At 36.1% G+C, this 13,163-nt stretch overlaps 1 protein-coding gene across 1 annotated transcript; it reads left to right on the forward strand.

Annotated features, from left to right (window-relative positions):
- Nucleotides 1–10,916: 10,916 nt before the first annotated feature.
- Nucleotides 10,917–11,612, forward strand: LOC136798966 (uncharacterized). Its single transcript, XM_067055650.1, has one exon. The coding sequence runs from the start codon at nucleotides 10,917–10,919 to the stop codon at nucleotides 11,610–11,612; it is 696 nt and encodes a 231-aa protein (XP_066911751.1).
- The last annotated feature ends 1,551 nt before the right edge of the window (nucleotides 11,613–13,163 follow it).

Consider the following 13,163-nt stretch of genomic DNA (forward strand, 5'->3'; position numbering starts at 1 on the left):
ATTAGGGAGGTAAAACTGCGGAGATAAATGTTAGTCTAAGTTTTAACTACCGCACGCATAAAATTGATAAAGTTAATACGCAAGACATGGCATCCGAAGGAGACTATGTATCATAAAAGGAATAAGAAAGCCTATTTCACAATTATTCATATTTTTCAATTTCTCGGAACTATGTCACTTGACCTACTTGACCTACCCTAAATACGCCTCTGAGTAATCTGTGTTTGAAAAACTCGAAGATTGAATCAAATTGTCTTTCAATCGCCATTTTGCAAGTTTCCAGTTTCAAACGAGACTAGCAATCCGATCTCATTTTCTCCCAATACGCTTGCTGACGGGTAAATTTAAAAATTCTGTTTTTATGCGCGATATAATATGTCGAGTTCCTTTGCTATCTTGTGATAGATCTTTTGTTCTAATAGTATGTAAGCTACTGAACCCCTTAACTTTTGATGTAGTAGGTCTTTTTTGATGAAATTTGGCACACAAGATCCTTGTCACGTAAGGTAACATTTGACAAAATTTTTTTTGATGACGTCACTCATATCATGCCCAAAGTGAGCAAAAACCGAAAATTTCCTTTCCTCTTATGAATAGCTATTGTATTCTAACAAAAGCTTTAGGAAAAAGTTGCCTGAGTTTAAAATATTTATGTTATCCTAAATATTCAACAAATTACGGTTTAAACGATATATTTGACATTAAGATTAAAAATAAATTTGTATTGGAAAAGTGTCAATTTTTGTGACACCTTACTGTCAGAAATGTCATCATGCTGAAGGTGTAAAAATTTTTAGGTGTCAATTTTATTTTTATTTTGAAGCTAAATAAAAGTTAGGAATTTACAGAAAATTTCATGGCAAAAGCTCTATTATTTCAGGAGCTATTACCAATAGTTTGACTTCCAAACAGAAAGAGCCCCCCCCCTACGCCGAATAGGGTTATTAAACCTCGTTGCCTTTTCTTTGAAAATAAAAGCAAAATCAGAATGTTTATGATCAGTGATTGATTTTGATGCGATTGTTTCGCTTTAGCCAAAACTCAAAGCCCATCAGCCCATCAGCATAGACTAAGAAATTTAGAAATAATTGCGAATGTAGTCTTTCCAAAATGTCTGGGAAATTTTTAAAACATCATGTTTTCACAACTTTTTCAGTTAAAAAAAAGTTAATCTCTGAAAAATTTGCAAATATTGCAAATACCGTCTTTCAAAAATATTTGAAATTCATTGAAATATCATAAACATGTTTTTTATAAGAATAGTGTACGAATTCTTAAGAAATTGCCAATAATCATATTTCTGCCTCAAAGTTTCTAATTTATTAATTGAATATAACAAAAAGCTCACTTTTTTACGCTAACCAAATACATAATGACTATAAATTCTTATCAAAATCTATGAAACTGAATCTCACCCTTCAGGGTATTCTTAGGATGCTCCTACAATTTGGCCAATTATTACCCTGATATTCTTACAGAATATATTCTTATTAAAAAGGGGTATCTTAAAGATATTTATTTATATTATTTGGGAATTTCATATTATTTCCAAAAATTTGCAAATATTGCAAATACCGCCTTTCAAAATTTCTGAGATTCATTGAAACATCATATTTACAACATATTTCCAATTTTGGAAATTTCATATTTCAAAAAAATTGCAAATATTGCAAATACCGTCTTTCAATATTTCTGAAATTCATTGAAACATCATATTTACAACATATTTCCAATTTTGGAAATTTCATATTTCAAAAATTTGTGAATATTGAAAATACCGTCTTTCAAAATCTCTGAAATTCATTAAAACATCATATTTACAACATATTTCCAATTTTGGAAATTTCATATTTCAAAAATTTGTGAATATTGAAATACCGTCTTTCAAAATCTCTGAAATTCATTGAATTATCATATTTACAACATATTTCCAATTTTTAAAAGTCGAATTTTTCAAATCGCTTGTAAATATCATATTTTCAAGATATTTCGAAATTGGAAATCTCTTATTTCGCCCAGTGTTAAAGTAACCTTTTCATTTTGAAAATTCATGAAAAATGATGAGAAATAGAGCAAAATGACTCTTCAATTAATGTGTCTGGAAAAGGAGGGAAGTTAAGAAAAACACTTTCGAAGTCGTTGCATTGCTTTTGAATTGCTTTTGAGGGAACCACAAGCAAAAAATCAGCGTTTTGATACTGGTGTCAGTTAATCAAGCCCTTGTGGTTTACCCTCGTGGTTAGACTGCAGTGGGTGACTTTCAAAGACTTTGAACAACTTTGAATGGGTTTGGAAAGCACCCAGAACCTCTTGGGAACTTGTTTTTGATTGATATTGAAGTATTTTGCAAATATTGCAGAAGTCTACAAACCTTTTGTTCATGATTGTCTGAGAATTCTGAGACTTAGTGCATTTTCCAGCTCAATTTTTGGGAATATCAATCGGTAGTTTCACATTGATTGAAATTGTCTCTATTGTAGTTGAGGATCATTCTTGAGTCTCAAAATTTATTTTTGCTGATTCAGCATTTTCTATTGCTCCACATTTGAGTCTATTTGAGAGGTGGTGTCAATATTTCTGAAAATGGCTGATTTTGTTATTTTTTTGGGTATAATTCCTGCTGTGATGGTCGAAATCATTAGAAATTTCTTCTGGTTGTTCTTTTTTAGATACTTTGATGGAAAATTGCCACTTCAGAGAAGACTCCTATGTTCAATTTTTTCTTACAAATTCAGACATGAGACTTACTCTTGTCTCCCGAATAGACGGGGGGGGGGGGGTCTGAATAAACAAGGGGTAGGAAAATTTTTCTAAATTCATATAAGCAGGGGGGGGTAATTTGAAGACATAATTTTTTTCAACTGGTATCAATTTCAACAACAAAAAAGAGATTTTAGCAAATAAACACGTAAAATAAGAACCAATAATAACAAAAAGGAAAATTTTAAGAGTAGTGCATTTTCCAGCTCAAATTTTTGGGAATATCAATAGTAGTTTCATATTGAAATTATTGTCTCTATTGTAGTTGAGGATCATTCCTGAGTCTAAAAATTATTTTTGCTGATTCAGCATTTTATATTGCTCCACATTTGAGTCTAATTGAGTGAGGGTGTCAATACTTTTGAAAATGGCTGATTTTTTTTATTTTTTTGGTATAATTCCTGCTGTGATGGTCGAAATTATTAGAAATTTCTTCTGGTTGTTCTTTTTTAGATACTTTGATGGAAAATCGCCACTACAGAGAAGACTCCTATGTTCAATTTTTTCTTAAAAATTCAGATGTCTGAAAATTGGTTATTATGTTGGATTTTGTCCAGGTTCTCAGCCAATTCCTAAAAATTAAAAGATTAACATAATAAAATATACTTGGAATGAACATTACGTAACTTTACGTCATTGCCACCGCAGGGAGCCTAAGGCGACCGAGGATGGCATTCATGGCTTCACGCATAAGGAAGTTGGACAACTATCTCATAATTTTGAGCATTTTTCACTATTTTAGTCTCGCTTAAATAGTGTCCCGGTTAGGCTGCTGGCATCCACTAACGGATTCGTGCTCCTTATAGAGGATGCTTAATAAGCTATATTTCCTTTGTCCAGAGGAGATTTGCCCCCTTTAGCCGATATACGGCTAAAGACATTTTTAGCTGGCGAGTGTCTACAAATATAACATTACGTAATGTTTAAATTTTCTGTGAGGCACCAAATCATAGATTGGAAAATATATTTGGATTTCGAAAAAAAAGTAGGCGGAAACAAGTTTGCTTGTTTTTCTTCCTCCTTTCTTGTTTAATGTGGAGATTTTGTATAAAAGATGAGGAATTAGCAGATTTATTGAATTTAAGTGCCCTGGTGTATCTTCTGTGTGTACCAACAAAATTTTGCTTCATAAAACTACATTTTGATGCTTGAATTTGGACTTATATGAGTGTATACATGAGTGTATAATTTTTTACCACACTGAATTCGTTGATCACTTTTGCTCTAGATAATTGTTTTGTCAGTTCTACAGATATGTTGCAGATTATTTCAAGGTATTCTAGTTATGTATATACAGTACATTATAGTACATTTTGGAGCTCACATTGAATATTTCTGACATTAGTTCTTTATGATTCTACAAAAGGGAGTGTTGTTTTTCCTTCAACAAGAAGGGCCTTTAAATGTTTAAACAAACAAAGAACTTTTCTTCAGTTTTGGCATTTCTCTTTTTTATTTTGTGTGGCCTTTGTATCTTTTCAGGTACTTAGCTTCAATTCTTTGAAGAGATTGGAGTGTTTCTGGTTGTTTTCTTTCACTTTTGTGTTCATATTTGTATTTTTTGAGCTTCGACCGAAGAGCTGATGGAAAAGTTTTGATAAATTTACAGACCAGATATCTTATAAAAGCAAAATTCAAAAATAAATCTACAGACTGTACATAATGCACGCATCAGATTGTTTTTTATCTTTTTTTTGTTTTGTTTTTCTGGTCTGGGATTCGAATTTCGAATGTAAACATTCGATTGAAAACGTTCGAAACGATCGTTTTTGCGTACACATCAATGTCAATCAAATGATTAACTCGCCAAGATTTCCTTTGCGAACCGGAAAGCGGCTGATTACGTCATTCAAAAACTGATGACGTCATCACAAAAGTTCCACTTGTCGGAAAAAAGCCCAAACATATGGTTTACAAAAATTTCTATTACAGTCGAACCAATAAAGATATTTCAATTCTGTTTGAAGATTCTGAAAGGTAAAAGACTGTTCTTTAACATAATTGCCGGTTTTGCAATTTCCACGAAGAGTTTTTCTTAAAATCTATGCTGAAGATGAGTAAGATTTTCAAAACTTGATGACGTCATAAATGATGACGTCATCATTTTCGAAAATTTTCTTTTGATTTTTTGAATTTGTATTATCAATGCCTATCACGTGTCAAAATTTGAAAATGATTGAATAAATAGTTTAGAAGTTATCAGTACTTTAAAATTTTGAGTTTTAAGCGATTTTAGCTGGGTTTTATGTCTTGTTTCACAATAAAGTCATAAAACCTGATCTGGACAACCTATGACTCTAAACTTTGCACAAGTACTCTTAATAAGATTTTACTAAAAGTCAGAAAGTTTCAAGTCGTTTAAAAAATTTTTCTCCGAGATATAAACAAAAGAACTCCGGCGTGGTAGATTCTTCCCCCATCCCTGGGGCTAATAGGGTATTTCTATTATTTTAGCATCCTTTAAAACACTTCTAAGAGAGGTTGTTCACTAACTATATTCTAGTAAAATGGCAGTTGAGGACATTGAGTATGTTGAGTACCATTCTTATAAAAAAAGCTTGTAGTTCATAATTGCTATAGAGTAGCAACTAATACGGAAAACTAAATTGACTGACTCCTATGACTGACACAATTCGTAACATCTAGATTTCTATCCAACGACTTCAGTACATAGCTCGGACAAAGTTAAGGGCTCTGACCATATAGTCAGAAAATTGATTTTAGTACCGGAACATAAAAGTTATGCTTTAGATTCTTTAACACTTTTAACAAAGAACAAACCCCTTAAGAGTAGTTAAGAACTTAATCGGTAAAAGATACACCATCTACTGCGACAATCTTTTCAAAATGTTTTTTCTTTGCCGAAACTAAGCTCTTCAAAGTTGAAATACTCTTCCTCGCAAAAGTCTTCATTTTCTTCTTCATCAAACTATTTTTCAATGCAATTTTTGAATTTTCAGATTCAGGAATAATTTGTCTAACAGAAAATGTATAACATGCCATAGTTTTGTTGGTTACAACAGTCAGAAAACACATTTTAAACATGGCAATTATGAAAAATTCACTATGGTCAGAGCCAAAAGGTCAGCTAAGCAAAAATTTCACAAATTTAAGAAAGAAAAAAAAAACAAATCAGAAAAATGAAATAATTTCAACATTTAAACAAGGATTTTGTATGCTAAACAAATAAGCACCGCTCTGCTTCTAAACGCCCATTTTTAATCATCTTTGTACACCCAATTTTGTACACCATCCACATGTTGTTTTATTTTGGACACCTAAAATTTGGCTGAGCCAAATGTGCTTATTGTTTTGGCAGTTTTCAGCCTAAAATGTTCTTAAATGCGTTTTTAATTTTTCAGAGTACTCTAAATCGACAATATCATGCAAAATAAAGAGCACTTAAAATTCGATAAAATTGGTAAAAATTGGACAATATTTGACGCTCGATTTTAGAAAATTCATCCTTAAGTTCGGTTAAAACTGCTTGAAAAGAGGAAAAAATTGTAGTTTCTTGTCATTTTTTCCAAACTGAGGCTGGGCATGTTCTTACGATGTTCTTAACGAATTTCAGCCTCAATGTTCTTATAAACTGGGTTCTAATAGAGAATATAACGTGTATGATGCTACCCACCCCAAGGCAAAAGATTGCTTTATACGACACTGACACGCCAGACGTATTACAAGTAATTGTAAAAAAGCTAAAAACAGTCCATTGTAACATAACGCCTTAAGGACTAAATGAATGTCCACCCATACCTTCTCAGACCTCTTTCCCTAGACATTCTCGAAAAGAATGAAGAAAAACTCATACCTGTAGCATTTTCCAATGTGGCGTTTTTCTTGAGTGAATGAACCACATATTGCCGCTATGGGCTGATAATTATAAATTTTCCTTCAATTTTTCTCAACTGTTTTTCAAAAACTTCTTCAAGCGCTGACATCTTGCACCCTTGCCAGCCATCTCACATAATTGCGTTGTTGTCTTTTTGCCAATTCTCCATTCTGTTCAACTCCAAATAGTTCCCAGGTTTCCATTCTTTTAAACATTGTTGCAAAGTTTTTGGGGCCTGGAACCTAGGTTTAACCACGTTCATTTTACTACGTAAAATTCCACAATCTATATTTGTTAAATTCAAATTCATTGTCCTTTCGTTAAAAACTTCACTAGAACTTGTAGTTTCTTTACGTTTCTCACACATATTTTTAAGAACAAACCACGAGAACAGAAAGTTTCGTTGGCTAAGTTAGTAACAATAAGCTAAGAATATTTCAAGGCCTAATTTCTTAGAAAATTGCAGAAAATACTTACCTAATGCTAATAGTGAACCGGCCACCACCCCGGCCCCACCTCTCAAATTTTGATCTTCTACATTCAAGAAACAATATTCAATCATGAAATCCCTTTGCACAAGCTGCTGCACACGGGAAGACATAGTGGCCTCTACTAAGTCAGACCGTCGAATAGACCGTCAGAACGTTTGTAGGCCGTTACATTTATGAGAGTTTGTACTGGAAAACCGTAGACCGTCGATTTAAAGGAGATTGCTTTTGAAATATGACCGCAGTTTCGGGCGAGGGCGCGACATTGTGGTTAGTGGCGGTAGACAAGAAGACCGCCCGCGACTCTCCCCAGTCCTCTCATGCATGTTGTTGTAACCAGACCCCGCGTGTTCTCAATATTCGGTCGTGTTTTCTTTTGTGTATTTTTTTTGGAAGTTTTAAATTTTCGTTTTGCTCGCACACAATCACATTTCATAATGCCAAGCAGATCCACATCATCGAAGAAGAACACAATGCCCGACAACGAACGCTCCATCAACGATTGAGGAAAACTCACAGTAACGGAGCTAAAGAACAAACTAAAACACTTAAAGCTCCCCGAAGAAGGAAGAAAATCAGACCTTCAACAGCGACTATTCAATCACTATCACCCCCCCATCAAACCCCACCAAAGCTAATATTCAACTGGCCGACATCTTGCACGAATTCCAGACCTTACGCACGGAGGTCAATTCACTCAAAAACAAGCAAACATCCCAACCATCGACATCACCCTCATCATCTCCATTAGTAGACCCCTGTATCACTTCCGTCGAAAAGCCGACACAAAAACACGGCACTTTCGTGATTAATGACCCTGTAGCACCGCACCAAAACATTAGTCAGCAATATATTTCAGACGAACAACAAGAACAGCCATTCGACTTCCAGCAAACCCATACACAACAACATCATCAACATGGGCTTCAAGGTATGTTTACTCAAAATAACCCATACTCCCCCCCAGGTATAAAAGCTGCCATCCTGACAAAAATTAGGAAGAGCGAATATGTAGACTTTGATGATATCCTGCCCCCTTCTCCATCCACCAACAACTCCACCGAATTGCTTGGTTTCCAGCTTGATGTCAACAACAACCTCCTCCTTAAACCGAATCAAACCAAAGCTAAAATACGGGACTACCCCTCTTAGATATGTGCCTGGAATCTCTATTATCAAGCGACACTACATTACCACCCGGAAATGCACTTTAAGCTTTTCAGTTACTTCAAAATCGCGGCAACATTAGCACGTAAACGCAGGTTCGATTGTGTGTACTCGTACGACAAATTCCAACGTCAAACACTAGCCGCACAACATGCTTTACCAACTGACCTTTGCACCGCATCCTGGACAAATGTCAATGAGGAGCTCTTCAATACCTACCTACGTGACAACTTACTTCCCTCCTGTTACTAGGGTGCGCACTCGTCGGGATTTTTTGCGTGGAAAAAGTCGAAAATCAAAATTAGAACATTCCATCCATCATAACTTATCCTTAACAACTCCAAACTTGTTCATTCTTTTTTTTTAAATACTCAAAATTTATCAGAGAAAACAAAGAAAAAAACCCCATCCCATTACCTACCTTCAATAAAAAGACATTATTAAACCATGCATTTATTAGACATCAAGGTGAAAAAATGGCGACTCGGAATTCGTGGCACCACCGTCTACCTTGACCACCATTTTTCAAATGGCTATCGCTATTGAGCTGGATTAGTTATAGACTCGCGGTTTTTTCTTTTTCTTTTTTTTTATAAAACGCGGGAAAGATAGTACTTTAGTTTGTCACGTGGTAGCCTTTTCGATAATCTATACGGGCCGTCTTTAAATCGAGAAAAAAGAAGAAATTTCGATTTTGGTGCTTCCGAAAATTATTTCTTGCTGGCGTGGTGTAAGGAGGCGATTCTTTGAAAAGGTGGTTTTTTTGTGGTTTGAAAATGGAATAACTTTGGAACTACTTAACCAATTTTAACAAATGACCCCTCATTTTTCTCACAAAGGTAACGACTTTCAAATAAAATTAGTTTGGTTTTCAAAATTTGAGGGGAAAATTTTGGCCTGACCACCCTACTGTTACCATTGCTCATCGTTCGGTCATTTTGCATCTTCATGTCCCTACAAACCAAACACCCATGCAACCATGAAGCAAAATCTTTATGTTTATGTAGCCGACAAAACTTTTCGGAATGACAACAACAACCAAGCACTACAACAACCCTCTTCATCATGGCCCAGCACCGGACCAAACAACACACCACGATTCCAAAATAACTCCTCCAGCACACAACTCTGCAAGCGATATAACCACTATGGATCCTGCAATCTTCCTGGATGCAGATACGCCCATATGTGCAATAAATGTTTCTGGTCCACTGGTCCACATTCTGCATCAACACCAAAAAACTTAAAATCAGCATTAGAACACACAGACGCCGTCACTACAGCAGTCTGTAAAGAGTTAAAACGTAAACACACCTCAGGACCATTCCTACAACCTCCAATTCCTAATTTACACTGCTCACCACTCGGTTCAAGGGAAAAAAAGGATTGGACACGACGACTGATCATGGATCTCTCACAACCAACAGGTGAATCGATAAATGAGGGCATTGCCAAAGAGTATGCGAATTTCGACCAAGCTACAGAACTTGTTTTTAAATCAGGAAAGAACTGTCTCATGACAAAGATAGACATTCAACACGCATTCCGCCTTCTCCCTGTTCAACCATCTCAGTGGGTATTGCTCGGCATCCATTGGAGAGACATGTACTTTGTTGACACTCGTCTACCCTTTGGGCTACGCTCATCGCCAGCCATCTTCAATTCTTTTGCGGACGCAGTACACTGGATCCTGCAGAACAAATACAAACTGTCCAGGACTCTACACACTACTCTGACGATTTTCTATTCGTCCACGAACCTTCACTACAAAAGGCTCGACGTGAGGTCCAGACCGCACTGTCCGCCTTCCAACATTTAGGAATTCCCACCGCTGATGACAAGACTGAAGGTCCTGCATGCCAATTAACAATTACCTAGATATCGAAATCGACTCTTCGAAACAGATCATTCGAATACCCAACGAAAAATATTCTGAACTCATGAAAAGTTTACCATTTTGGATTTCGTGTAGAAAATGTACAAAAAAGAAACTGCTATCATTCATTGGGAAACTATCATTTGTTTGTAGAGTTGTACTGCCCTACGCAGGCTAATTGACATTTCAACGTCCGTGGAAAAACTCCACCATCATTTTACCTTGAATAGCGAAGCCCGTGCAGACATTCAATGGTGGATCGACTTTCTCCCAACGTGGAATAAAACATCTATCATCCCAGATCCTTTCGCCATTTCAGTGACATTAAACTTCATACAGACGCATCCAACATAGGACTTTATGCAATTTATCGGAACGCCTGGATACAGGCAGCCTGGCCAATAAAATTCTCCACTAATAAAAAATATGACATTGACTTTAAGGAACTAATAACAATTGTAATCGCAACAAAGACCTGGGGGCACAACTGGGCAAGAAAACGTATCATCTTTCTAACTGATAATCTTCCTATCACTCAAATTTGGCAGTCAGGCTTCACAAAATCACCTTTGTTAATGACTTTTATACGAAACCTGTACTTAATCGCAGCCAGATTTCAATGTTCCATCTCCTTTAAACACATCTATGGTATAGATAATCCTATAGCTGATGCCATTTCTCGATTTCAGGAAACAAAGTTCAGAGACCTGGCACCACACGCAGATCAACAACCAACAGCATTACCGCCCGACGCTTGAGAAATGTAACCATCCATACCCTCACTAACAAGATGCACCAATTCCTATTAAACTCGCTTGATCCACGTACTAATGCTCAATACAACCGTTGCCTAACTGAATACACAGCTTTCTGCAAACATTTCAATATCCAAGGGTTCCCAGTAACCGAACATAACTTGATGCTCTATACCAACTTTCTTGCTGAACACTCATCACACAAAAACATTAAAGTCCATCTCTCAGCGATAAAATACCACGATATACGTTTTGGTCACCATACGCAACTACCACCACTACCAAGACTGTGTCTTCTTATACCGAGCATCAAACGCACTCAAGGCTCCAAACATGTCAAACCAAAGCGCCAGCCGGTCACAATCGAAACACTCACACTCATCTACAAGCACCTACTAGCGTCAGAATACTGTGCCTACGACCGACAGATGCTCTGGACAGCCTGCACCACTGCCTTCTTTGGATTCTTGCGCTCATCTGAATACCTGTCACCGACAATGCAAGACTACGACCCCACTGTCACCTTACTATTCAGTGACATCACAATCATGGAATCAAAGGCCCTGATCAACATCAAAACATCAAAGACTGACCCTTTTCGCCATGGCTGTGTGTTGAGACTTTTCTCTACCAATCACTCGATATGCCCGGTCAACTCCCTCAAAACTCTCTGTCGTATACATCATAAAGAACCGGGCCCCTCTACACGTTCTCAAACGGATCCTACTTGACCAGACGCAGATTCAACCAATTTCTTCAGACCACCCTTCATAACACCAAAAGTTGCCCAATATCAACACACTCCTTTCTAATAGGGGCTGCAACAACAGCCGCAGCTGCAGGACTGCGCCAAGCTGGCTGATCAAGCAACTTGGCAGATGGAACAGTACATGCTTTGAAACATACATCATAATATCAGATAAAACCATAAAACAAACAGGACAATTACTATGTAGAACCAAAACCCTTGGACATGGAATGTGGAACCCAGACATGGCATAGAAATTTTATTAGTCACTTTATCTTAATAGAATTTTTATTATAGCACCATAACAACATAGTCCTCCTTGCACACACGCCGATTCGCAGGCATGGTACTCTTCTTCAATAGCCTATTCATCTCACATACAGGTCTATAGCTTAGAGCACACATAGGCACACTGGCCTACAGTGTGTTAGGTTTCTTCACAGCACTTCTAGCTTGGTCTTGTTATTCTACGTATAGGTGTCTCCTTCATGACATGCGTCTATTTTCAGTCTCCTCTCATCACAATAACATTATTCCTACCAAAAATTATAATAATTTTTTTTTTCATTTTTAATAATGATTTAGACTGTCATATTTATATCAGTAGGTATTTTGACATACAACATTATATTCATTACGGTTATGATTTGTCTATCTAGATCCGAGTCGACTTAACAGTCTCTCCTACCCCCTTACACTAGTTCGTATAGTATATTTCCTCCCGCTCCCTTGGTCTGTGTAGTAGGGGGAAATTTGTTCGTTTTTTTGAAGTCGCTTGAATTTTTTAGTCAAAGCACTTGTTATACATTTTTGGAAAGTACAACTATAGAGGAGTCCGAATTTCAAAGGTGCCAATTTTTTATCGGACACTAGTGTATTTTGCAGACCACAACAAAAAATGTCCGAAAATCACTAAATTTGCAATATTTCAACAACTATTAACGTTAACAACCTGAAACTTTGCACAAACATGCACCATCATCAAACCCATCATTCTGCAAAATTTCATATCTGTAACTTGAGTGTTTGATATTTTACAGACCAAAAACGATTTTCACATTTTGGTCCGTAAAATAGCCAATTATCGTTCATTTCAAAATTTTGTTTTTGACAAGGACTTGACAAGATGTAACTATGGTGAAAATTTGAAGTAATTTACTTCACTACATCAAAAGTTACAGCCCGGTCAGTAAAATCTAATTTTACACACTGACACAGTGCAGAAGGGGGTCAAAAGCTGTGTTGTATGGTAAGTAAAGCGAGAGATTGGATTCAAACGAAGCACTAAACCATTCAAGTATTATACATTTTTGGAAAGTACAGTAACTAAGGAATCAATATTTAATAGGTGCCATTGTTTTGGTCTGTGGGGTATTTTACAGACCAGATTAAAAATGAGCAGAAAATCACAAAAATCACAATAGCTCAAAAACTATAGATAGTAACGTAATTAAATTGTGTACAAGTACGTGCAACTGTAAAATATAACCTTCAGAGAAATTTCACATCTTTAACTTCAGGCATTAGTAATTTA

The sequence above is a fragment of the Clytia hemisphaerica genome, unplaced genomic scaffold (assembly GCF_902728285.1).
Source record: "Clytia hemisphaerica strain Z4C2 unplaced genomic scaffold, Clytia hemisphaerica genome assembly, whole genome shotgun sequence".
NCBI classification, from domain to species: domain Eukaryota; kingdom Metazoa; phylum Cnidaria; class Hydrozoa; order Leptothecata; family Clytiidae; genus Clytia; species Clytia hemisphaerica.